At 34.5% G+C, this 25,495-nt stretch overlaps 1 protein-coding gene across 1 annotated transcript in view; it reads left to right on the top strand.

Moving 5' to 3' along the window:
• The window catches only part of AHI1 (Abelson helper integration site 1), a 164,623-nt gene that overhangs the window by 97,713 nt on the left and 41,415 nt on the right, over positions 1–25,495 (top strand). Inside the window, exon 22 of the mRNA XM_037520436.2 lies at positions 1,837–1,889. Coding sequence (XP_037376333.1) covers positions 1,837–1,889 — 53 coding nt within the window. The remainder of the gene's footprint in view (positions 1–1,836; positions 1,890–25,495) is intronic.

The following is a 25,495-nucleotide window of genomic DNA, read 5'->3' as shown; positions in this document are numbered from 1 at the left end:
AGTCCCATCACCTCTTTTGTTATGTTTATTATTAGGTATTTATTTTTAATATGACGGTAAATGAAATGGTGTCCTTGATTTCTTTCTCTTCCAGTTCATTGTTTGCACATAAGAATGCAACTGATTTTTTGTATTGATTTTGTAGCCACTTTACTGATTTATTGTTTCTAATAGTTTTTAGTGGTGTCCATGGGGTTTTCTGTGTATACTTTCATATCATCTGCAAATAGTAATAGTTTTGCTTCTTTCCCAGTTTGGTTTCCTTTTTCATCTTTCTCTTCCTTAAGTGTTTTTTCTAGGAGTTCCAATACTATGTTGAATAGTAGTGGTGAAAGTGGACAGCCTTGTTTTGTACCTGATCTTAGAGATAAAGCTTTCTGTTTCTCGTCATTGAATATGACATTTAGTTGTGGGTTTGTCCTATAATGGCCTTTATTATGTTGAAATATGTTACTTCTATACCCATTTTTTTCAGTTTTTATCAAAAGTGAATGTTGAATCTCATCAATATTTTTTCTACATCTATTGATGTGATCATGTGATTTTTATCTTTACTTGATGTGGTGAATTACATTGTTTTGGAATATGGAACCATCCTTGTTCCATCACTAGAATAAATCCATTTGGTCATGATGTCTAATCATTTTAATGTATTATTGAGTTCCATTTGCTAGGATTTTGTTGAGTCATTTGGATCTTTGTTCATTAGGGATATTGGCCTGTAGTTTTCTTTTATAATGTCCTTGTCTGCTTTTGGTATCTGAGTAATGTTGATGGTTGAGAGATTTTTTTCCTTTTAATGAAACAATAACTACATTGTTTTAAAATCATGTTTGTACTTTGTTCATTTTGAATATACTTTTGCAAAGTGGTGAAAAATGATTTTATGTTTTTCTCAGTTTAATCCCTTACCAAACTTTAAGAAAAATTAGTTAAATGCCTGTAACTGAGAGAAACATATTTTGTTACAACTAGGAATTTTGGCAGTTGCCACTAACCATACGTTGCAGTTCTCATTTATAATCAGCCCTGCTGTGACAGCCTTAAGCATTATTTGAACATGCCAGTGTTTTAATTCACTCAATGATCTGCTGGTAACCAGATAATGTAAGTGAGACTCATACCTGTGTTCTTTTTTAACTTGAGCCACACTTTGAACCAGTATTTTTTTCATAGATGAGATGCAATGTGTTACATCTGTAGAAGCTGTTTATTTTAAAATTCACTAGAGAATATTGGGAACAAAAAGGTAAATCCACACATGATTAAAGGATTTTTTCTCAAGTTAGCAGTCAATATCATTTTAAAGGAAGGAATCAGAGTAACTCTTTTCTTCACATGCTCTGTGGTGATTGAATAGATAGCAGACTATGTCATAGTAGGAAGTCAAATGATCAAAGAGAAATTCAAATAGACTTATTTATTCCTTTTGAGAAAATAAAGAACTGATTCCTTTTGTTGCCCTCATGATGTTGCTTTATGAAAACTTGGTGACCTCAAGTCAGAAATGGAACTTTTATGGAAGAAATACAGCAGAACAGACATAATGGTATAATTTCAGAGCCCCAAGCAGGATGTGGACACATCTTGTGCTGTTGCTGGACACAGCACTGAATGGGAAAGTTGGCTTAACTCACCTTGAGTCAGGTTTCTTAGTAAACTAACCTCTTGAACTGTTTCTTATCAATGTATTCTTGGTAAAACTTGAAGGAATCCTGCCAGCCAAAAGAAGCTTTTTTCTTGTATACTGTAGGAATCACATGTTGCAGACTTAAACATTTTTACAGTAAAATGGATGCATACTATAAGCAAATATTCACACTTTTCTTTTCACAGGTGTCAGCACAGTAAGAAAACCTTGTAACCATCATATAGATACAGCACCAACGGTAAGGCAATCTATTTCTGCAGTGTTACTACTAATGAGAAGCTACAAAATGATACTGGTTACAGTGACAAAAAATGCAATTGTAGGAAACTCTTTTAATCTTTATATTACCAAAAATTTATAGCCATGTTTTCTAATTAATGAAAACTACCATTTTTTGCCAAGATAAAGGAAAATAAGATGCACTATCTCTTTTACAGGTACTTGTTTATATCAGTGTTATAAATAGAATTTTTTTTTATTGAGGTAACATTGGTTTACAACATTATTTATGACTTAGGGAAATAGGTTCACACAGTGTCAGATGTACATCACAACACAGCCACCACCAGAGCACCCATAGTCCTTTACCTGAGACTATGGGGTCCCTTCCTAGCTCTCTCCTCCCTCCCCTTCTAGTACCCTCAATTCTACAGTCATATTTCTAGGGTTGTTTTGGGTTTTTTAATTTAAAAATACTTTAGACTTTTGAAAAATAAAGTAAATCTTTAGGCAGATTTATTTACACTGTTTTAATAATGAGTGTTTAGTGTGCTAGCATCATTATTTGGAGTAAATGTTTTGCAGTGGTGCACGCAGACCTTTATGCTTCATTTCTCTCCTAGTGTTATGCTTTATTATTCTAGAAGTGAGATCTTATCTCTCACCCTTCTGTATTACTCCCACACAACAAAAGACATTTCACAATTACAGTATCTATTTACTATATTAAAAGTAATTGTAAAAGATAATATAAAAGGAAGACAGGGTTCCCTTTAATCTCCAGTTATATTTGTATGACACATCAGTTGCTAGAAAGGTTCATAGGGAAAAAGAGCCTGGAGTATATCTTACTGTACACTAAGCTTAATATTATTTCTAATCTGTTCTAGACAATAAGTGTTTTTAGTACTCTATATAATGCATCATTTCCTATTGTGAGAAAGAGCTGACAGTACTTTTTCTAAGAAAGTAAAAGCTATGTTAAACTATTTGAATTTTATTGACAATAATATTTGTTCACTGACAATACGAAATTGACTCCATTTCTACTTTGTAATAAACCCAATATGATTGATTCAGCATGTTTGGTAATTTAATAGGTAGGACTCCAAAAAAGGACTCATATTGAACAGTTAATTATTGATATAATCATAAAAAGGAACTTGTTTATAATATAAACTCCAGTTGCATTCTACATTTGTAGATTTTATTTTTTAATATTAAAAAGATTAGCAATTGTAGAAAATATAATTTTAATATATTTGTATAATATACTCAGTCATGAAATTATTTTAAAATTATTTAAATTTTATTCAAAATTATTTAAAAATTTTGAAATTTATTTTATTCTTATAGGCTTTCCTGTATTTACATATCTTTTGTGTACATTCTAGACCTCAGAAAAATGCATCCTGGCAGAGTTTTTTGTTTTACCCTGTGGGCTGATTGTGTATTTCCACATTAATTAGATGTTGAAATAATAGACCTGAATCCTAAAAAATCGTGAGAAACAATATTTGCAGAAGTATCCTAATCTCAAAATGATCCTAGTGAATTAGGAACATAATCTAAAAATACATATAATTTAGATATTGGTCTTTTGATTATCTATTTCAATTAGATTATTAAATGATAGAAATGTTACTAACATTTCTACTCCATGCAATAAATAAGTTTCAGTATACTTGGTTTACATTGCCACTCTCAAGACCCATGTGTTTCAGGTCGTGACTTGAACCAAACTTCCTATCTAATGTGTTTTTCTGGCTATTCTATTATGCCTCAGCCCCCATAGCTCCCTACCTTGCTGACACTTACATTTCAGTTTGTCCCTTTCTTTATAACCTCTAAATAGAATCACAGTCTGCTTAGTAACCTAATATCCTCTGGTGCCTTAACCTAGGTTAAGGTCTGATTTTCATAGAAATAAAATTTTACCTAATTTCCATCCTTTGTACCTCTGTGTCATTATTTCCCTGAAGTGGTTTAAGAGAAGGAAGTATATTTACAGAGGAGAAATAGGAAAAAGTCTATCGAAAAATTTAACAAGGTGGGGTATTTATAAATTCAAATTTTGTACAATGTGGACCCATGATACTCCTGAAGTCTAAGGAAAAAATAGAAAGAGAAAGTCCAGAATTTCTGAATGACTGAAACTGGGCCCTGAATGGCGTCTTACCATGTATTTAGTCTCCACTTTCCAGCGTACCTTTCAGTTCATTATTACTCCCACTTTCCTCTTGCCTCAGGTACCACCATGAATGACTTCAGATTCAGGAGAATGCTACATACTAGTTACAGCAAGTGAGGGAAATGAGAAATGAGACACTGTCAAGCTTCTGTAAAAGAGAAAGTTATGTTTCTTGACATTTCATGTTAGAATTCTGAATGAACCTTTCAGTAAACAAACATATGGTTGTAGAGGATGTTGTAATTCTATAGCACATAATGTAATTCACTGACCTTGCAGTAAAATAAGGGTAGCCCAAGAACCATCTTTGTCTCTTTGGTCTGTAGTCTACCTAATTCTCAAAATTTATTGATTTGTCATTTGTTAATATAAATATATAATTTGGGGAGTACAGCTTCACACCCCAAAGTGTGCACATGCTTCACTCACCCTACGTCAAAGCTCCAGGGCTGAACACTGTTATGTTACCACTCTTTCCTCCCTTGCCTCTGGTAATCCCTGTATTTTTCACAGTCTATGAACCATTTTCTTTTGTTTGCCAGTTTGTTTTCTTTATATTTCATAAATGAGTGGAATTATTTGTAATTGTCTTTTACTTTCTAACTTTTTCACTTAGCATAATCCCCTCAAAATTACATTTTCGACCAGTTGGGAGAAAATAATTATTTAAAATAGCTGAATGGTATTCCATTGAGTATTTATACAACAATTTCTTTATCCTGTCTGTTGATGGACATTTGGGTTGGTTGCATAGCTTGGCTTTTATGAATAATGCTGCTGTGGACATAGGCATTCTTAAGTCTTTTCCTATTCTGTGGGTGAATATCTAAGAGTGGCATTACTGGATCATAAGGCATTTCCACTTTCAGTTGTTAAAGAATCTCCATGCCATTTTCCATATAGACTGTATCAATTTACATTCCTACCCACCCTGAATAAGGGCTCATTTTTCTCCACAACTTCACCAACATTTGTTGTTTCTAGTCTTTTTTGATATGAAACATTCTCATGGGGGTGAGGTGACATCTCATTGTGGTTTTGATTTGCATTTCTCTTATAATAAATAATACTGAACATTTTTTCAAGTGTTCCTTGGCCATCTTTGTGTTCTTTGGAGAAGTATCTATTTAGCTCTTCTACCTATTTTTTTAATTAGATTGTATATTGATGTTGAATTGTGTAAGCTTTTTATATATTTTGAAAATTAACCCCTTATCTGACATGTCTCACTCACTTTTTACTTGTTTCCTGCATTTCCATTTATTACATGAACTTTAGTTTTTTGTTTACAATGTTTTTTTTTCTTTTTGACATTAATAATACCATATTTGTTTTTGAGATCCCTTTGATAGAAAATAAACAAGAATATCCCCTTGTGCCATGGCCCTAGTTATCAAAAATAACCACATCTTTATTTTTTAGCTGACTGTAATCACTACTTATTGTTTTGCATGCTGAGCTCTTTAGTTTGTTCATTTTTGAAAAGAAATATAAATTGAGATTGTGTTATCTGAATTTACTTATTTTGAAATCTCAGTTATCTTAACTTAAGACAGTTTGCCAGGGTTTCAGTTACTTGGACATAACCTTTTCCCTTCAAAACATCGTGGAAGTGGGTCATCTTTTGCCTCCTCATGTTTAGTATTGCAGGAGAGACATTGGGTATCAGCCTGATAGTTACTGTTTTGTCTAAGAAGCCTATTTTGCCTGCTCATGTTTTGTAGATATTCTTTTATTTTCTTTAAACCTAATTTAGAGTTCAGATTTGATGGTTAAATGTTTATCTTTCTTTTCACTGATTCTTGTCCTGAATGGTATTTACTTAGATACTTCATTATTATAGCAAAACCAAATAAGACATCAATTAGGTTAAATGAAAATAATTAGATTATGCCACTTTAAGAACTAGTTGCTGCACCTTCTTGTAGCCTATAGCAAGTTACAGATAATATCAGACTCAGATTAATCAGAGGTCATTGTCTAAACTCTGAAAAGCAGGTGTAAAAGTTAATAGTTAAGTCAGTGTAGACTCCAGTCCCATATTTACTTTAAAAGAAGGACTTATTTGCAAATCAAAGGGAAATAGTAACTAGCATAAGGAAGTCCCCCCTCCCACATGTTTGGTCTTTTCTTATTTAATGTCATTACCTGAGAAACATAAGTTAAAACATACTTGTCTTTTCACGTACAAGCACAAGCACAGCATTTAACCACAACTTTTTATATTTTCTCATAAAATTAAAACATGGTAAATCATGAATATATAAAGAATTTTTAGTGATCGGAAACAATTGTTTTTTAATCTCCAGTGAAAACCAACATAATAAAATTCAAATAACATCAGTGTAGCCTATTATGATCATCCGCTTATTTTTATAAAGTGTCTACATTCCAAATGTGTAACATTATTATTACTTTCTTATTATATTTAATGATTTTATAGCCCCCATTAAAGAGCTCAAGCTTTCTTTTAAATTATCAGTTTTTTGGCAGTTTATGATATTATAGATTGTATTTTCACAGGCGCTTACACATCCATCACACAGATTGAAATAAAATTCAGGTTGGCTCATCAGAATTATGCCAGATGGCATACTTTTGCCATTCCTCTGAGTATTACATGATTTATTCAGATTAAAATATACTAAGCTGATTGGAAATTAAATTGTTGATTCATTATTCTCCATCATTATAAGACCAATTTAATAATCTATTCATTCTTTCTGCATTTATACTCTTTCTAGATTTTCTAAGGGCTGAGTAATAAATTTTGTCACATTCTTCTCTACAATAGTAAACTGTATGTTTTAGAGTATTTTATTATGCTGAAACTATATCTGAATATTTGTGATATTGCTTGTCTTCAGCACTAACCTCATTCATAAATGTATTAACCTAAATTATTCAAATTAAATTTCATATTGAAGATCTTAAATTTTATGATACTTATTATACAACATTTTGAGTTGTTTTGTTGCTGGATTATTTCACTGTTTAGCCCATTCTGTAAAATTGCTGTTTGTTACATTACTATACATTAGGGGGGGAGAGAGAGAACAATATGGTTGTTTTACATTTTAGCATAATATTTGGGATAACTTGTTTGTTAATAAATACATGATTTAAAGTGAGATGTCTTTGATCCAAAGGAAGCACTTTATTTTTTGTAATCTATAAAATTTTCCAGGAATTCACAGTATGTAAACTGGATTGAATGTACCCCTATAAAACTCATAAAATAGGACCTATGACCAATCTCTTCCTGTAGGTAATTACAGGGTGGAGAGGGAACTGATAAACTATAAGCTTTTATAACTTAAGTCATAAAAGTATATGTTTTCACTTATCAATAAAGTAGCAATTCAGAGCCCTTCTATTGAAATTTCAATATAAATGCAAAATAGACTCACCTTTAAGACCATTTGTGACTTCTCTATAATATAACAGTTTTCTTAAATGTCTGAACAGTAATTTTTTCTCTAGACATTATCAGTTATGAAGCTGTGTTGATATTTTTCCATTAGCATACTCCACTGAGATTTATGTTTCTCATTGACTTTTCCCCCTATTCTCTTTTGACTTTGCTAAGTTTTTCTACCTGAGAAACTCTTTAAATCCTGAGAATTCACATTGCTGGACGACTGTTACATAATAGTGGCATAATAGGAATTTATTTTCTAAATGATCAGCAAACATTATGTATACAGAGTGCATTGATAGTGCTATCCCAAGCACTGGGTGGGTATAGGGGTGAAATGAGGAAAGTAGATAAGCCAAAAAATATAAAATATGCTTTCTTATCTTTGAGTATTTTTTTGTGTCATTAGAAAAGTGAGCCATAAACAGTTAAATTCCAATTTATGAAATTTAAAAAGTTCAAAGCAATATGGAACCGATGTTCTATCTTAAGAGAGTTCCTACTCAAGTACAATAGCTCCTCCCTATTGTCTATAAGTTCTAGGAAACTGCAACATTTTAATTTTTTTTATTTTGGGGTTAGATTTTTGATCTTCCATATGTACACATGTTCCACCCACTCCCCATCAAACCACCTGTTCCAACATCTCCTCTGCCTGCCTTCCCCACCCCTTCCTTTCTCCCCCACGCAACTTAAGTAAAAATGCTTAATGAAGCCACTTTTACTATAGGCTAATTGATATAAACAAGAATTAATTTCTTATGGCATATTTCTGGTCGCAAAAACAGCCCAAACTTCCAACTAAATACCCAGAACATTTGTAATATTAAACACTATAATTGTATAATTCTTATGTAATTTTCATTCATTCATTTTCCCAACCTGCTTATACCACTTGAGGGCTTTGGGTGGCTAGAGTCTATCCCAGCAGCTCAGGGTGCAAGACAGGGTTCAACCCTGGACAAGATGCCCTTGTATCACATGGCACATCACACACACCACACTCACTCAGAGTGAGAAAATGAGGCTCGCCAGCGGCTCCTACTGTTCCAAGTGAACATATTAAAAGCAGAAAAACTAAGCATATCTCTAATAGTCATCCCATACATGCTCACTCATCATTTCGCTCATTCTTCCTTCTTTCATGGTTCGCTTAAAATTCACATCCATATTTATACATATGACAGTTACGTCCTCCAAGTCAAATAGTAGCTGTTCATTACCGAATTGCTATTGGAAATTTCATACTGCATACGTAGTGGACATGTTAGTTGTCTTCAGAAAATCATAAACTGTAGGACTCAATATCTCTATCTTCATAAACCCAGTGCTTGGTGAAATGATACCAAGCAATTGGATATGGTATCTAGATATCAGTACAGTTTAGTCAGCAGATAGAGGTTAGAGAGCATGTGTGGTATAGTGGGAAAGAGTGACTAAAAGGTCAGGCTTCCTAATGCTTTATGGAAAGAACACTTAGAAATCATTTTTGTCCATTTCAAGCTCTTTCTGTATTTTTCCTAACACAAGAAAAGGTATTTCCAGTTATACAATGTGGCAAAACTTGAGAAATCAGCTAACCAAAACCATGAATCAATTCAAGAGTATAATTATTTTTAAACAATACACCTTAGAGCATTGGAATACCAAAGAAATTATAGTCATCCCATTTTAGACACAGGCTGAGGTACCTATTTTTTAAACTAGGGCATCATCTAAACATACACATGGTTCCCAAAGACCTTATTCCACAGGAATTGTTTCAGTCCTTTTTCCCATGAAAGCCATGAAAAGAATAAGTTCAAGAAGGGAGTCTGCTGCCTCAGTAGCTTAAACTAGGAAGACAAGCCAAAAGGCAGGAGCTCTGTAAAATGCCATAAATTGAGGTGATGGCGTACCCTGCTATGACATTTGCTTAGCCCCCTAACCTGTTTCTTTCTAGCACTTACTAAAAGTTAAGTGCAGTCTATGTCTCTGTAATACACATTAGTTTATGTGCCATTACAAATGGATGAATGATGTCTGTATGAATGCAGAATTTTTTTCTGCATTTAGCAGTATTAAAGCAGTCAGAGGGAGACTCACAATCAAAAGAAAAGACTGAACAATTTTATGAAAATGGCTTTTCTTTAGGAAAAATACAGAAAGAGCTTGAAATGGACAAAAATGATATCTTAGTGTTCTTTCATAAGTAGCTTTCTTTCCATTTAGTAGCTTCAGTAGATGCTAGGAAAGATGAAGAGGCTGCAACAATACTTCTTCCCCTAACTTCAAAAAATTGTTTTGTTTTATTGATGAAGAATCTAAAATCTAAGTTGGCTTTTCAATTTTGATAAAATGATCTCTATTGAAAGTAGATTATTTCAAGGACCTGCATTTCAAAGATGGTCTCATGGATACTAGATTTTAAGAAAACAGGCTCAGGATTGACTAACGGGAGCAATGGGTACAAATGTCAGCAAAAACATAATACTGATTTCATACTTTGATTAGGATTGTTAGTTTTTATCAGCACCATGGTCACAAAGCTCCATAGCTAAAAGCAGCATGCAAAAATTTACTTTTTCCGTAAGCCCCATTATATTTAGTGCCCAGTTTTTACCAAAAACTGTGAGGCTTTATCACAGAAAAACCAATACATAATAAAGGACTTTCATTTCCCCTGTAAAATCTGTGCTCTCAAGAGAGGGATTTTTGCATGGTCTTGTTCAGTACTAAAATCGAAGTACTCAACAGTGCATTGCACATGGTATTTATTATTATAATGTTATTGATATAATGAATTTCTGAGAATAGGTTAATCATAAACATATCAAAGTATTATTTGACATTAATGCTTTCTTGTGAATATTGATGTTATTCATGTGTTGAATAATTACTGTTACCAGTGTATCTCTTTTTTAAAGATTTTATTTATTTTTGCATAGAAGAACTGGGGCACAGGACAGAGGTACGGGGGTACAGTGAGAGGAATCAACAGAGACCAGTGGGGAGCAGAACAGGCAGGTCCACTGAAATACAATGCCAAGGGGAGCAGCTGGCAAAAAAGAAGTCTGTTATGCCATGTGTGGGTTAGCCCCCTGGCAAGGAATCAAACTCAGGCCATCATGGTAAGCCTTCATCAAGGTGATAGTACTGAGACTTAACCCCTGGGTCACCAGACAGGCCCTCCAGTGTATCTTTATTATCTCCTTTCAGCTGTATAACTCTTGGATAGATATTTCCATTTTACAAATTATGAAACTGAAAAACCGAAAAGTAAAGAGGTATGCTTAGAAACACACCAAGAGGTCCTTTTCCTTTTTAATGAATGTGTTGCCTAAGAGCTTCTGGAGTTCTTGATATTTCCATCAAGACTATTCCAAAGGATTTATTACCTACCAATAGTAGAACCCTGTGATCACAGTACTGAGACTTTTTTATCTCCACACAGTTCTAGCTATTGAATGTCAACACGTGAGAAAGATATGTCACTGATTACTAAAGAAAGTGATTGTGGATTTAGCTGTAATTTATTTACAAGTCATTTTGTTTGGGGGCATTATTACTTATAGACAGTTTCAATGTCATGTTGTATTGTGTTTTAACAAAGCATTTACCCAAAGGTCTCTTAAAAGATTTGGTGCCTACTTAACATTTTCCTTCCAGTCAATATCTAACTTAATCCCCTTAAAGAAGTATTAAAATAAGGCAATCAAAAGTTTTGTCGATCAGAAACCAAAACTTGAGTTGATCACTCCTTGAAAGGAAGGAAACAATTATTTGGAAAAGAAAAAATTCAACACTCATTACCTTATGGAATATTATTTTCCATTTTGGGAGAAACAATCAAGTTATCAAACTAATACTCTTTGGTTCCTGCCTAGATTGATAACTACCATCCGCTGCTGCTGGTGTTCCATAGATTATGTTTCCTTGATAAACTTATACAAGTTCAGCAAGTTTTTTCTTGCTGTGTTATTCTTTATCCCGCCATCATCTCAGTAGCCCCAGCGATAGCAGCACAGTAGTCAATAACACAGACACACTTAGTGTAACTACCTAAATGGGTCACAGATTAATTCGATGCATAAAGATTAAATGAGATAAATCCTTAGAGGAAATGAAACTTCATAAAGTTTTCTTGACCATCACTGCCTGATTATAGCTTATGGCAATGGAGACAGACTTCTCTGAGGGCGCTTTCTGGATTCAGAGTTTATTTTGCCAAACCTAGCTGTAAATTTTTATTTTTAGAAATGGAATTGGATCTAGTAGATATGTATTTGGTTTTGAAAATATGGTCATGTTTATGGCTGTTTCTGTGGAAGTGTTTTACTGCAAAATAATATTCCTCTATGATAGCTCAAAGAAATTTGGGAGTTGAATAATAATAGTTACACGTAACATCTAGTAGACACCATGGGCCAGGCACTGTGCAGTGTTTTTTGTAGGTTCTCACTTCAGTGTCATAATAATTCTATAAAAGTATCATCATTTGCCAATGAAGAAACTGAAATACAAAAGATCTTTAAGAGAATTCTAGAAACATTAAATTGAATGTGCTGATGCGTTATGGCAGATAAGCCAAAAATTCTAACTAACTTAAAGCAAAATCAGCCTTAAACTTTTATGTCATCAGTGGCACAAAGAAGATTTGTATAAAAATTGGGAGCAGTTCAAGTAATAATAACAGCAATTAACACTCATAGTTTATAGTTTTTAAAAGCCCTGCTATATACAGCATGTTATCTCATCTGATCTTTGTATCATCATTGTAACTTCTAATGGGATTATCCAGGAGGTGGTAATGAAGTGTGCAGGCAACTGAGTGCTACTGGAAAGAGTGACCAGAATGACAGCTAATAAGGGCCATAAAGACATTGGTGTGATGAGGGCATATAGCCACATACCGATTCCTCCCTCTTTAAAAATCTGCCACAGAAGTTATCTAAGAAAGCCAATTTCTAAAATTTTTCTGGGAAACATCCCATCCACCCACCAAGAAGCTTTTAATGATTTGAGGTTAGTGGATAGAACCTTAGTAAATTTCCTCGGAATAGGGGCACTACGATTCTAATCGCTGTGCGGTGTATTGAAGACACATAAGTAGCAGAGAGTGGTCTGGATGTGAGAAGGGGATCTTGGGGTTTGGTGGGAAGAAAGGGGCCCAGAAGCTGTGGTTTTGCTAGCGCACTGGCAGAGTCACCTGTGACCTTGAGAAAGGAAATTATAAACACCTGCTACCCTTCAAACTATGCTACCCACATGCCACAGACAGCTGTTTGAAGAACGAGAGTGTAGGAATGAGAAGGTAATTATGAGTATCACCCAAGAATGAGGTGATTTGGCTTCATCCTTTTAAGCTTGAGACCTACTTCTAAGATTCAGCTGTTACTTCAATAGGATAGACTTCTCAGTTGATGTGTCTAATCTGAATTATTCTTTCCTTTCTCCATGCACTGAAATAATCTTTATAGTAAGTACTTAGACTGATAACCATTTGGTAACCCAAAAAACCTAAAAATAAGTAAAGCTCAAAATTCTTGTCTTCCTGGGAACTTCAATGGGCCTCTTCACCTTAATTTGCTGTCACTGGCACTACCAGCTGCTCAATTCTGACCAATAAAACCATGATAATATATAAATCTTAGTCAATTTCTCTCTATCCCACATGTATGCTTTCTCCTTCCATTACATTTTATAGTCTAATCTCTGTTGTCCATTTCCATGCCCAGATTCTCAGGGCTCTCCTCTTTGACCTGGGGAGCTATGGTCTTCTTTGTAGTTTTGCTTGTGTCTGTTGCTTTATTTATATAACCAGCTTCACCTCCCATAACCATAATTTTTATGATCTTTTTTATAATAACTTTATTTCAATGTAATTCACATAAAATCTGCCCCTTTAAAGTACACAAATGTGGGCCTCCCCGGTGGCGCAGCAGTTGAGCGCTGGGCTGTGAAGCTGCCAGCAGCCTCTGCAGCACTGGTTCGATCCCCGGCTACCAGGCGAGGGTCCCACATGGCGCGCAGACCTCTCCTGCCTCCCGCTGCTCCCCTCAGCAGCGTATTTCGTCAGTCTGCCTGATCTGTTCTCCGCTCTGGCTCTGGTGAATTCTCTCACCCTCTCGTGCTTCTGACTGTACCCAGTGCTTGTATAAATAAATGAATAAAAATCTTAAAAAAAAATAAAGTACACAAATGTGTTTAGCAACCATCACTACTGTAATTTTAAAACATAGTCATCACCCCAAAAGAAATCTCATACTCACTAGTTCACCATGCCTCCCTCCATTTCATTGCTCTCTCTCCCTACCTCCTGGAAAATACATTTTATATTCTGTCTCTATGGTTTTGCATATTCTGTTCATGCAATTCAATAATATGTGATCTTTTGCATCTAGCTTCTTTCACTTAGCATATTTTCAGAATTCATCCTTTTTGTATGCATCCAAATTTCATTATTTTATTTATAACTGAATAATTTTCTCTTATATGGATATATACCAGATTTCATTTATCCATGTATCCTTTAATGAGTATTTGGATTGCTTCTATTTTTAGCTATTATGAATAATGCTATATGAACATTCACATAAAAGTTTTTTTTGGACATATGTTTTCAGTTCCCTTGGGTGTATATTTAGCAATGGAATTGCTGTGTCATGTGGTATCTGTTTCATTTTGAGGAACTACCAAAATGTTCTTGAAAGTGGCTAAACCATTGTACTATCCCACCAGCCATGTATAAGAGTTTCATAGTTTCTCCATATCCTCACCCACACTTGGTAGTGTCCTTTTTTCTTATAACCATCCTAGTGGGTGGGAAGTGTTATCTTGTGATTTTATTTTGCATTTCCTTCAATAACTAATGATGTGAGCATCTTTTGAAGTGCTATTTGTATACCTTCTTTGGCGAATATTTTCAAATTCTTTCCCCAGTTTCTAATGGGCAAATTATATTTTACTCTATGTAAATCAGATGTTTTTAATGAATGTATGTTATTTTGTATATATGAAATTCAAAACATAAACCAAATGTAGAAATAAGCTTTTGTTTTTAGAAGTGGAGTCGAAGTTAGCCAATTTGGAAAATGTGGTGCATTTATTGTTTAAAAATTAATTCTATAATTATGTAAATTATATAAATATATAAATATATTTATCTAATTGGGTCTTCTTATTGATTTGTAACTATTTATATATTCGTCTCATATCACATGGAAGATTTACAGATATTTTCTCCCATGCTGTGAGTTGTCTTTTCTTTCAGTTGATCACAAGCACAGTTTTTTTATTGTAAAAAGCCCAATTTACATATCTTTTATTTTGTCCTTGTACTTTTGATGTCACACCTAAGGAACCATTGTCTAATCCAAGATCATAAAGAGAATTTAATGTTTAGCTCTTTTTCAGTCTATATTTTGAGTTAATTTTTATATTGTGAGTTAGGAATGTAACTTTTTTTTAAATATTTTTTTCTTTTTTAAGTTTTATATATTTTTTACATCATTTTTCATTTTTGCACAATGTATGCATTTTCATCTTGGTTATAATCCCCATACAATTATTATGCCCCCTTGTTTTGATCCTACTCCCTCCTCCCCCCACCCCGGTAGTGTGTCTCTGGTTTATAGTTGCTTATTGATTTTGGTGTTTACTTTATTGTAATTAGGCTTTTTTCTGGTCCCTTATTTAGGTTTTCTAAATTCCTGCTGAGTGAGAACCATCTGGTATTTTTCTTTTTCTTTCTGGCTTATTTCTCTGAGCATGATCCTTTCCAGCTTCATTCATGTTGCTGCAAATTGCATGAGCTTATCTTTTTGATTGCTGAGTAATATTCCATTGCGTATGTGTACCACATCTTCTTGATCCAGTCATCTGTTTTGGGGCATTTGGGTTGTTTCCATAGCTTAGCTATTGTAAATAGTGCTGCTATAAACATAGGGGTGCAGGTGCCTTTTGAATTAATGTTTCTGTGTCCTTTGGGCTATTTGGTTGTCCCAGCACAGTTATCAGAAAGCTTATCCTTTGTTCCATTTAATAGTCTTGGAGTCCTTGTCAAAGGTATATGTTGGACTCTAAATGCCATTGCACTGATCCATAGGCATATCTTTGTGTTTTAATCACCATAGCTTTGTACTAAGTTTTAAAATCAATCAGTATGTGTCCCCCAACTTTTCCTTTTTTATGATTTGGTTTATTCTGGGTTTCTTGCTTTACCCTACAAATCTTAGCTCACTTGCTCAATTTATTTGGTTGAAGAAACCCCCCTATATTCTTATATTATTGAGGGATGCTGGATTTTGTTAAATGCATCTTTTGTGTATAGCGAGATGATTATTTGAGGTTTGTCCTTAACACTATTAATATGACTTATTCCATTGACTGTTTGTCACATGTTAAGCCAGCATGTCATTCCTGGGATAAATCCCACATGGTCATGGTATATAATCCTTTCAATATATTATAGATTCTGTTACTAGCAGTTTATTGATATTTTTATATCAGTAATCATAAGAAATCTTCATCTCTGGTATTCTTGCCTAGTTTTAGGATCACAGTAATACTGACTTCATAGAATGAGTTGGAAAGCATTCATTTTACTTTTACTTTCTATTACCCTGATAACAACACTTAACATATTAATTTAAAATAATATAATTTGAATTAATACAAACTTAATTTCAGTAGTATGTGAAAATTTTGCTCCATTTTTTTTTTTTCATTCTGCCTCCTTTATGCTATTATGTCATACAAATTATATCTTTATATATTTGGAAATCCAGCAATACTAATTATATTTATACCTTTATATTTTATAATTATACCTTTACAAAGTTGTCTTTTAAAAATCAAATGGAAACAAGAGTTACCCAAAAAATGTCTTTTATATCATTGTAGTTACCTCTGCCAGTGCTCTTTATCTCTTCAAGCAGATTTGAATTACTGTCAGTTGCCCTTTTTTCCTAGTCTGAAGAATTCTATTAGTTTTTATCAAAGGGCAGTCGCTAGCAAGGAGTTCTATGTTATCATTTATCTGGGACTGTTTTAATTTCTCAGTCCATTTTAAAGGATAGGGCGTTGTTTGTTTTTAATACTAAATAATTGATGAGTCTTCTTTCAACACTAAATGTTGAAAACATCACCCTACTAAGGTTTCAGGCTTGAAGTTATTGTCAGTCTTACTGAGAATTCCTTTTATATGATGAGTTGTTTTCCTCTTGATGCTTGTAAGCTTCTTTGTCTTTCAGCTGTTTTGCTATGTCTAGGTGTGGATTATTTTAATTAGTCTTACACTGAATTTGTTTAGGTTCATGAATGTGTAGATTAATGTTTTTATCAAAATAGAGAGTTTTGGCTATATCTCTTCAAATATTCTTTCTTTGCTTTCTGTCTCCTCTCCTCTGGAACTCCTTTTATGCTTCTGTTGGTACATTATCCATGTGTTGACAGCATCTCATAGATCTCTAAGACTGTTCATTTTTCTTCATTTTTTTCCTTTCTCTTCCTCATGCCAGATAATCTGAATTTACTTATCTTAAAAGTTCTCTGCTTCTTTCCTCCACCAGCTTAAAGCTCCACTCTTGCAACTATTGCATTTTTTTAACTTCATAATTTCTATACTAAAACTCTTAATAAATTGTGAATGTTATTGTAAATATTTTAATTTGTTTAAAAACATTATCTTAATCTAATCCTTAAGCATGTTTTTTACAGTGAGTGTTTTTAACACAAAAAAGCTCTGACTGCACTTAGGATTGCTGCCTTCAAAATAGAATTATTGAATTAAGAAATATGGATATTTTTAAGGATCTTGATATATAATACATTGGCAAATTTGCTTTTGATAAGGTTGTAAAAATTCACACTGCCTCCCACAGTGCATGAGAATATCATTTCTACCATATCCCCATCAGTTTGTCTTTTTGGGAGTGGGGGAAATTTTACACATTTGCTAACTGAAAATAGTATTCCCATTTTAATTAGTGTTCCTTTGATTACTAATAAGTTCAGACATTTTCCTGTATGTTTTTAAAGCCAATTTGTTTCCTCTCTGTGATTTTTTATTGTTCTATTTTTATTTTCAGGATCTTAGCGATTTACATAATGGTTTTATAAGTTCTATGTTAAGAATAGCAAGGTTCAGTTTTACTAGCAATTTTATATTTACTCATAGTTCATGGTTAATCATTAGAGAATTTAATGAAATTCATTACACTTTTCTGAAATGATTCATAAATAACTTTTTAAATATTCAGTATCAGTGTGCACCCTGGTACTATATATTAGCAACTTAAAAGTAAAGAAACAGAAGCATTAACTTGTACAGACATTAGAGTACTGTCTTATCTTTGAAGTGGACCACCACGCCAAGAAATAATGGAATATCCAATGAAATAGAAGATCACTGAGGGCAGGGATTTGTGTGTATTGTTCACTATTTCTCTAGCCTCTTAGGGTAACTTGTGTACAATAGAGGCTAATAATTATTGCTGGTGATACAAATTCTTTCATTTTTGCTTTGTCTTCTATTTTTAAAGTTCACTAATCCTTAGGAGGTTAGAGGAAAACCTAAGAAATGTTTACTATGACTCCTACTTACAGTTTGAACATGAACTTGTTGAAAAAAATGAAGTAGATGGCAAATTACTCAAATCTGGAACTAGTCAGCATTTCAGTGAGACAAAAGGGAAAATAGCAAGATAAGTAAAATTAAGAGGAGAAGGAAGAACAAGTTTACTCTCTTAAGTTTTGCCAGTGCTGTCTATTTTAAGATTTGGCTTTATATGTAAAATTTGGTTTCTTACCCATTTTAGTTACATATTTAATATGTGCAAAAATTAAATGTAAATGTTTTGTAAATGATTGAAATAGTATTACTACACTTTAGGTGCATCAGAATCATCTGGAAGGCATGTTAAAACAGATTACTGATTCCATCTAATATATGATTTAAGTTGGTATGGAATGGAGCTCAATAATTTGCATTTCTAATATGTCTCCAGGTAATATTGCTATTTTTGGCCTGGAACCCATACTTTGAGAACCCAAATATAAATCATTGCTTTATAATTCTCCTTTCGTTATCCCTCTCAAGAAAGAAAATTATACTCTCATTTTTCTTAACCAAAAATAAAAAAATCTGTAACCCAGTGCATGGAAGTATGGCAATTATGCTTAGTGAAATAAGTTGGATGAAGAAAAACAAAAACCTTATGATTTCATTCATATATGATGTAGGAGAGAAAATGAATGGATGAGCTAAAGGAAACAAAAAATAAATTAGAATATAAGAGCAGCTAGTGATTACCAAAAGGGAGAGGGCATGGGTGATGGGTCAAAGGGGACAAATGATGGATAGAATTAGACTAAGACAGAACATGTATGTGCTGAGTTACAGTGACTCACACCTGACATTTATATGGTTATAATATTACTTCAATTAAAAAAATGATTGAATAAAGGTTTGCATTGTTCTCATTATATTTTAAGAAAATAGCCCAATAAAAAGATGTATTTTAGAACTTTTTTACTGAAGCACTAATTATTCACTGTAACAAAATATGTGAATTGTGCTTTTCAATGAGAAAAGGTTTAACTGATAACAATAATTTAAAAATTTGTGTCCAGATTTAAAATAACTTTATTCCTGTTTCTCAAAGAAAAAAAGAAATTTCCAAATGGTAAATTCAAAAGAAATGCCTTAACATGATTGTTCTTTAATTATTAGAGAGGATTTTCCTTTATAGTATTATAGCAATCAGTAAAGAAGCTGATGTACATGTGATCACAGTCATACTACTATCCCACAAATTAATATTTTTAATTTACTTTAAAATCTATGAGTGCTGTTCATTTAGAGTAGTTATTTGAATACCTGTGTGCTAGAAATTTTTTAATAATTTTTTAAGATAACATTGGTTGAGAACAGATTATGATTCACAAATATAGGATCCCACCTCTTCAGATGTGTTACCACACCACGCCTAACACCAAGACTCCCATAATCTTCCACCAGTCCATTTGCCCCTTCCCTTTCTCTCTTCACCCTCGGCCCGCCTCCTCCCCACCCCCCACCCTCAATAGCATCAATTTACAGTTAGAATTCTGGAATTTTAAAATCTGAAAAGTATACAACATATCATTTGGGCCAAACTTTTCTGTTTAGTGACATCCAGTCTGCATGTTTTATGATATACTTTAGCCTTGGAGGCCCAGACAGGACTGGGAAACCTACTGCCTTAATTCATAATCTGGTATTCTTTCTATTATTTTACTAGAAGATACTTGGAATTAAATATTTTCCAGCATTTGATGATGTGTTTACGGCTCCCGTATAGGAACAGATCATTTGTCTGGTACAGAGGCAGTGAACTTTGTGTGATTATTTACTTTCTATATCTATTTTCTTAATCTATTAACAACTAGATAAGATCAGTTAAAAGGAACAGAATCTTGGTTTCTTTTTTAGGTATCTTTAAAGTTGTCTTACATAGTATTTATGTAAATAATTATAAGAAGTACATTCATATTTCTACCACAGGATGCTAGAAATAAAGCCATGTTTCTTCACTGCTCATATGAAATAAACAGTTTGAAAGCCATCATTAGGAAGTGGATAATTTGAATGGATAATTTAAAGTGATAATTTAAAGTGGATAATGTTTTATAGTGTGTTTCTGAACAATTCAGGATTTATTGTTCAATTTGATTTTCTACTAACATGTTTTATCTGCTCTTTTTACTATTTTAATAATAAAGACCAAACATTCCTTAATTGGCATTGTTGAAAAATGAGACTTTGTTAAGATGGAACAAACTTCACTTACAAAATAGTGCCTGGGGGGCCAAGGGTGGCCCTGCTGGGGGGACCTGTCTATAGTGGCAGCATGGCCTGCAGTGGGGCAGTGGACAAGAGGTGCCTACTCATGAGCCATGCCAACGATGCCTCCCAGAGGAGCAGGTGCCCAGCATCTTCAACCACTTTCACTGTAGAGGACAGGCAGTATCTCCTGGGACTCTATGGCATGATTAACAAGAAGACTGACTTCAGTCACCTTTGTCTCATCCAGTGACTTACTGATATCTTCCTTTTGTACTTCTCTATGGTAAATCCAGCTTCATTTCAAAGTGCACGAGAATTTAAGGAATATGCACCAAATGTATCCTTTTAATTAATAGGAACTCAGATTGATCTCCAAGAAGACTCCAAAATTTTAACAAGGCTAAATGATGTGAAAGAAAAATCATAGGTATGGAACAAGAACAAAACAATCACAAGAGTTAGGAGCATGCTCCTAGATGGAATGGTCAATTTTAACACAGAAGAAAGCAAAGGCTAATAGGCAATCATACCCATTTTTAACTCCAAAGGAAAAAAAAAAAGGATCAAGATATAGAAACTGCTGTTGAGTATATGAAAAGTATCTTCAGTCACCTAAGAAATAGGAAAGCATATGAAATGCTACAGTAGACCCAGACCTCTTAAAATATTGAAATAGCGTAGAACTTGAAAGAAAAAATAAACACCTTTCCTCAGAATTCTATAAAATTCATCAAGAATGTCTCTTAAGGGCCTCCCTGGTGGCGCAGTGGTTGAGCACTGGGTTGCGAAGCTGCCTGCAGCTTCTGCAATGCCAGTTCGATCCCCGGCCCCCAGTGAGGGTCCCACTTGGCGCGCAGACCTCTCCTGCCACCCGCTGCTCCCCTCAGCAGTGTACTTCGTCAGTCTGCCTGCTCTGCTCTGCTCTCCGCTCTGCCTGTGGTGAATTTGCTCACCCTCCTGCGCTTCTGACTGTACCCAGTGTTTATATAAATAAATAAAATATTAAAAAAATTTAAAAAAAAGAATGTCTCTTAAAGGCCAAAGAATCAGCAACAGCATCTTAACCCACAATTATGAATACTTTACTAGATGGGACAATTTCTAATAGTTTCATAGTTTAAAAAGCTACATCATGTAACTACATTATAAACTACATTTAAACATAGTTAAAAAAGTCACATCATGGGGCCTCCCCGGTGGCGCAGCGGTTGAACGTTGGGTTGTGAAGCTGCCCACAGCCTCTGCAGCTCCGGTTCGATCCCCAGCCACTGGCGAGGGTCCCACATGGCGCGCAGACCTCTCCTGCCGCCCGCTGCTCCCCTCAGCAGTGTGTTTTGTCAGTCTGCCTGCTCTGCTCTCCCCTCTGGCTCTGGTGAATTCTCTCACCCTCCCGTGCTTCTGACTGTACCCAGTGCTTGTATAAATAAATAAATAAACCTTTAAAAAAAAAGTCACATCATGTAACTACATAGAAAACAATACTGTAAATGAAACTGCCTGGCTTAGGCCATATATATATTATAATATTACTGTTTCTCTTGTTTCTCCAGTCCTTATGAAATCTACACAAAGAAATTTCTTCTCCCCTTTCTCAAATTAATTGTTCCTATATGTAAATTGCTTTCTATTCCATTCTATATAGAATGGTAAAATAACAGGGCCAGCTATATAGCCAAGGTTTGCACTAAGCTACAAACACACGGGAGATGGGCCATTCCTGAGGAAAAAATGTATGAGATCAAAAAAGGACAAATGTTTTATTACTTGAGCACACATTCAGTATAATTTAAATATTTCTATATTAGAGCTTTATGTTCTTTCTTATTGGTAAATGATCCTGTCAATAGCCATATGAAGTGCAAGCCCTCTTAATAAGCCATTGACTGAGTGCTGATCTGCATGTGCATGGGATAAATATATCAGAAAGTAGTAAGTCACACAATAGGATGGGAATAGCCAGAAATTAAAACCCTTCCTGTATGTGAAACATCAGGTAGAAATTCCTGGTAATGAGATTTATTGAGCCCCAGAGTAAAGTCTTCTCTGAATCTGCGCTAGCAAAACTTAAAACTTTGGAACGAATCAAACCAGCCTCAAGTAACTATATACCAGAAAAAGTCCACACTCTAAAGGAATGCAAGAAAACCCACCACTCCCAAGGTAACTAAACAACATAACAGTGCTGGTTAGTGTTCCTTCAGTACTCTGCTTTGAAAAACCATTGAGAGAACTTCACAGACAACTATAATAATGAAACATCTCTCCAAAAATAATACAAAGAATTCACTTGAATGTCTTATAACAGTTTGACAAACTAAGCTGTTATTTAAAAAAAAAAAAAGTATTTAAACCAAGAGTAGTATTTAAACCAAGAAGTAGTATCTGACAAGCATTGCTATGAAGACTGAAATTTCTATGTCACAATAAAGCTTGTCAATTGCATTTCCACATTGTGTATGCCCAAGCAACTTGGCAAACTTTGAGAAAGAGAACTCTGTTTCAAATATGTTAATAGTGGTCAAAATTTGACCTCGTGGATTTTGTGTTATATCTCATTTCCCAGACCTCTGAAATGAGTGAATAAACTCATATACTTAACCTTCTATTACAGAAAGATTTCTTTACTACTGTCAGCTCAGCACTGTCAAGGAGATTGTTATACCTACATGTTAGAATACTGTGTGCAAGGAATGATACCTTATAGAAAATACTCATTAAGAATGGTCAAGTTGTATTTTCCATGACAAGACCTACCAGAATAAGGAAAAACAAAGTATTAATCTCCTCATGGAATCGTGTCTCCCAACTTTTTTATGAAGCTTTACTTTATCCTGAAATAGTGAGATCATAACAAATTCTAATTGGAAATGGGGTAGACATGATATGGGCAGAATCCACTGCTAAAATGAATTAGCTAATGTGAAACATACTGATTGCTGATTGCACAGCAAATTTTTTTTTTCTATAATGGTAAAATTAGGTGATATGTTTGGAGTCTGTAGCTTCCACAACCATCACCCTCCTAAGGATGCTGGTTGTGGAGTTTGTGACAGGGTCTTTGTTTCTACAACAGAAGATAACATAATAGCAGTGTGGAACACATCATAAACTGCTAAGGACCTAAAATGCATAGAAGTGAAACATTACCCATCTGCAGTGCTAAGATGGTTGTGTGTGGTTGTGTGTGATTCATCTGACACCATTAGGTTGTTGGACTGTGTTTGTCTGCCAAGTCTGCTGTAACAAAGTAGCATAGATTGGGTGACTTAAACAGAAATATGTTTGCTCACTGTTCAAGAAGCCAGAAGTTCAAGATCAAGTTACAAGTTGATTTTCTTCTGGGGCCTCTCTTCTTCACGTACAGACAGCTGCCTTCTCATCATTCCTTTTACATGGCCTTTTACTCCATGTCCATGTGCTCCTGGTGTCTCTTCCTCTTTTTATAAGGACACTAGTCCTAGTGGATTAGCGCCCCATCCATATGGCTTCATTTGTCCATAATTCCCTTAAAGCTGCTATCTCCAAGCAATCACATTGTTGCTTAAATCTTCAACCTATGAATTTGGGCATGGGCGCAATTCAGTTTGTAACAGAGACAAAGGACAGAACATGTTTACAAGGACCTCAAGGTCATGTGACATCGGTGTAAGCACTTTGGTAGGAAAGTTAAAATATAGACTCTTACAAGTTCATTGGGTCCCATACCTCTGAAAAGATTCACCATGCCTGGTAGAAAATTCAGGAAAGGTTTTCTGACTCCACATTGATAAATCCTAGATAATTAGTGACCTACACAAGTGTTCCACACAAGAACAAAAGCTGATGTGAAACTTCCTTAGTGATCCTGTTGCCGAAGTTGGTTTCTCCTGCTCTCTTTCCCAGCAGCTACCTCTGGCTCCAAATAAGTATACACTGACCTCATATTTGCATAAAATACATTGAAATTGTGTACCAGAGCCAGGGGGAGGAATATCAGGAACAAGGCCACACAGCTTTCAACACCCAGGCTATTTTGCGTATCCTGAAAGGAGCGTAGTAGGTCTACAATGACCCAGGATAATTGGTCTTATCACAGCCAGCTGCCATAGTACTACTATTCCAAGAATGTGTCTTGTCTTTCATGAGTGATGAGGTTCTCCTGTTCCTCCTCTTACCCTCTCAGCTGCTCCCTTCCCATATTTGATGCTAGACAAAGATGGGCTATAAATGTATATAGTTTTGTAAGGGGGGAAAAAGGCAAACTGTTTAAATCCTGGTTCTATCACTTACTAGTTTACTTTGGGAAAATTCTTCCATTTCTCTGTACTTCAGTTTTCATTTACAAAATTGAAATGAGTGTATCTCCTCATAGGATTGTCATAAAGATTCAGTTATCTAATTTACATAAGCAGCTAGCCGAGTATCTAGAACTTGGCAATCACTCAGAACATTTTGTTAGCTTTTCCTCTTCTCTGAGAGTGCTAGGTAGGAAAATAAAGGTTTGAAGGAGGAAAAATGAAGGGAAAAGTTAAAAGTTTCAATTTTATATAAGTGATTTCGCATCAATTTACTAAAACTTATAAAATATTTGTAAACTAAAAAATACCCTACATACCATGTTATAAATTAAGGAATGTGCTAAGCAGTTCAGTAAGGATTACTTTTGTACCATTTTAATTAAATTGTCATTTCTGCCCTTATGCCATATAGTGATAATAGTTAATTCCAAATTTATCCATTAAAATCCATTAATGGGGGCCTCCCTGGTGGCGCAAGGGGTTAAGATGCAGCACTCTGAAGCTATCTGCTGTCATTGCAGCACAAGTTCGATTCCCAGCCAGGGAGCTACCCTCATGGTGCAGCAGACCTCTCCTGTCTCACCTGCTGCTCCCCTCAGCAGTGTATTTCAGTCAGTCTGCCTGTTCTACTCCCCACTCTGTCTCTGGTGAATCCTCTCACCCTCCACACCTCTGGCCTGTAACCCAGTGCTTGTATGCATAAATAAATTTTAAAATCTCCTAGTTAATGTGTTAATAAATATTGTAAATTAATTAAAAGTTATCACAAAGAGTTTTGTTAACCTCTTCATTAGAGTTCTGCCTTCTCCTCCCTCATGAGTCTAAACTCTTTCAACACACTTGATTGGGCACCTACCTATTTCTGTCATCTCAACTTCCCTCTCCCTTCTTTCGAGACTCTTGCCTCCAATGCCAGGCTTCCAGCATATTG

Source organism: Talpa occidentalis, unplaced genomic scaffold (genome assembly GCF_014898055.3).
Source record: "Talpa occidentalis isolate TD23 unplaced genomic scaffold, MPIMG_talOcc4v2.1 talOcc4.2, whole genome shotgun sequence".
Lineage (NCBI taxonomy): Eukaryota > Metazoa > Chordata > Mammalia > Eulipotyphla > Talpidae > Talpa > Talpa occidentalis.
This window is presented reverse-complemented; position numbering and strand designations above follow the sequence as displayed.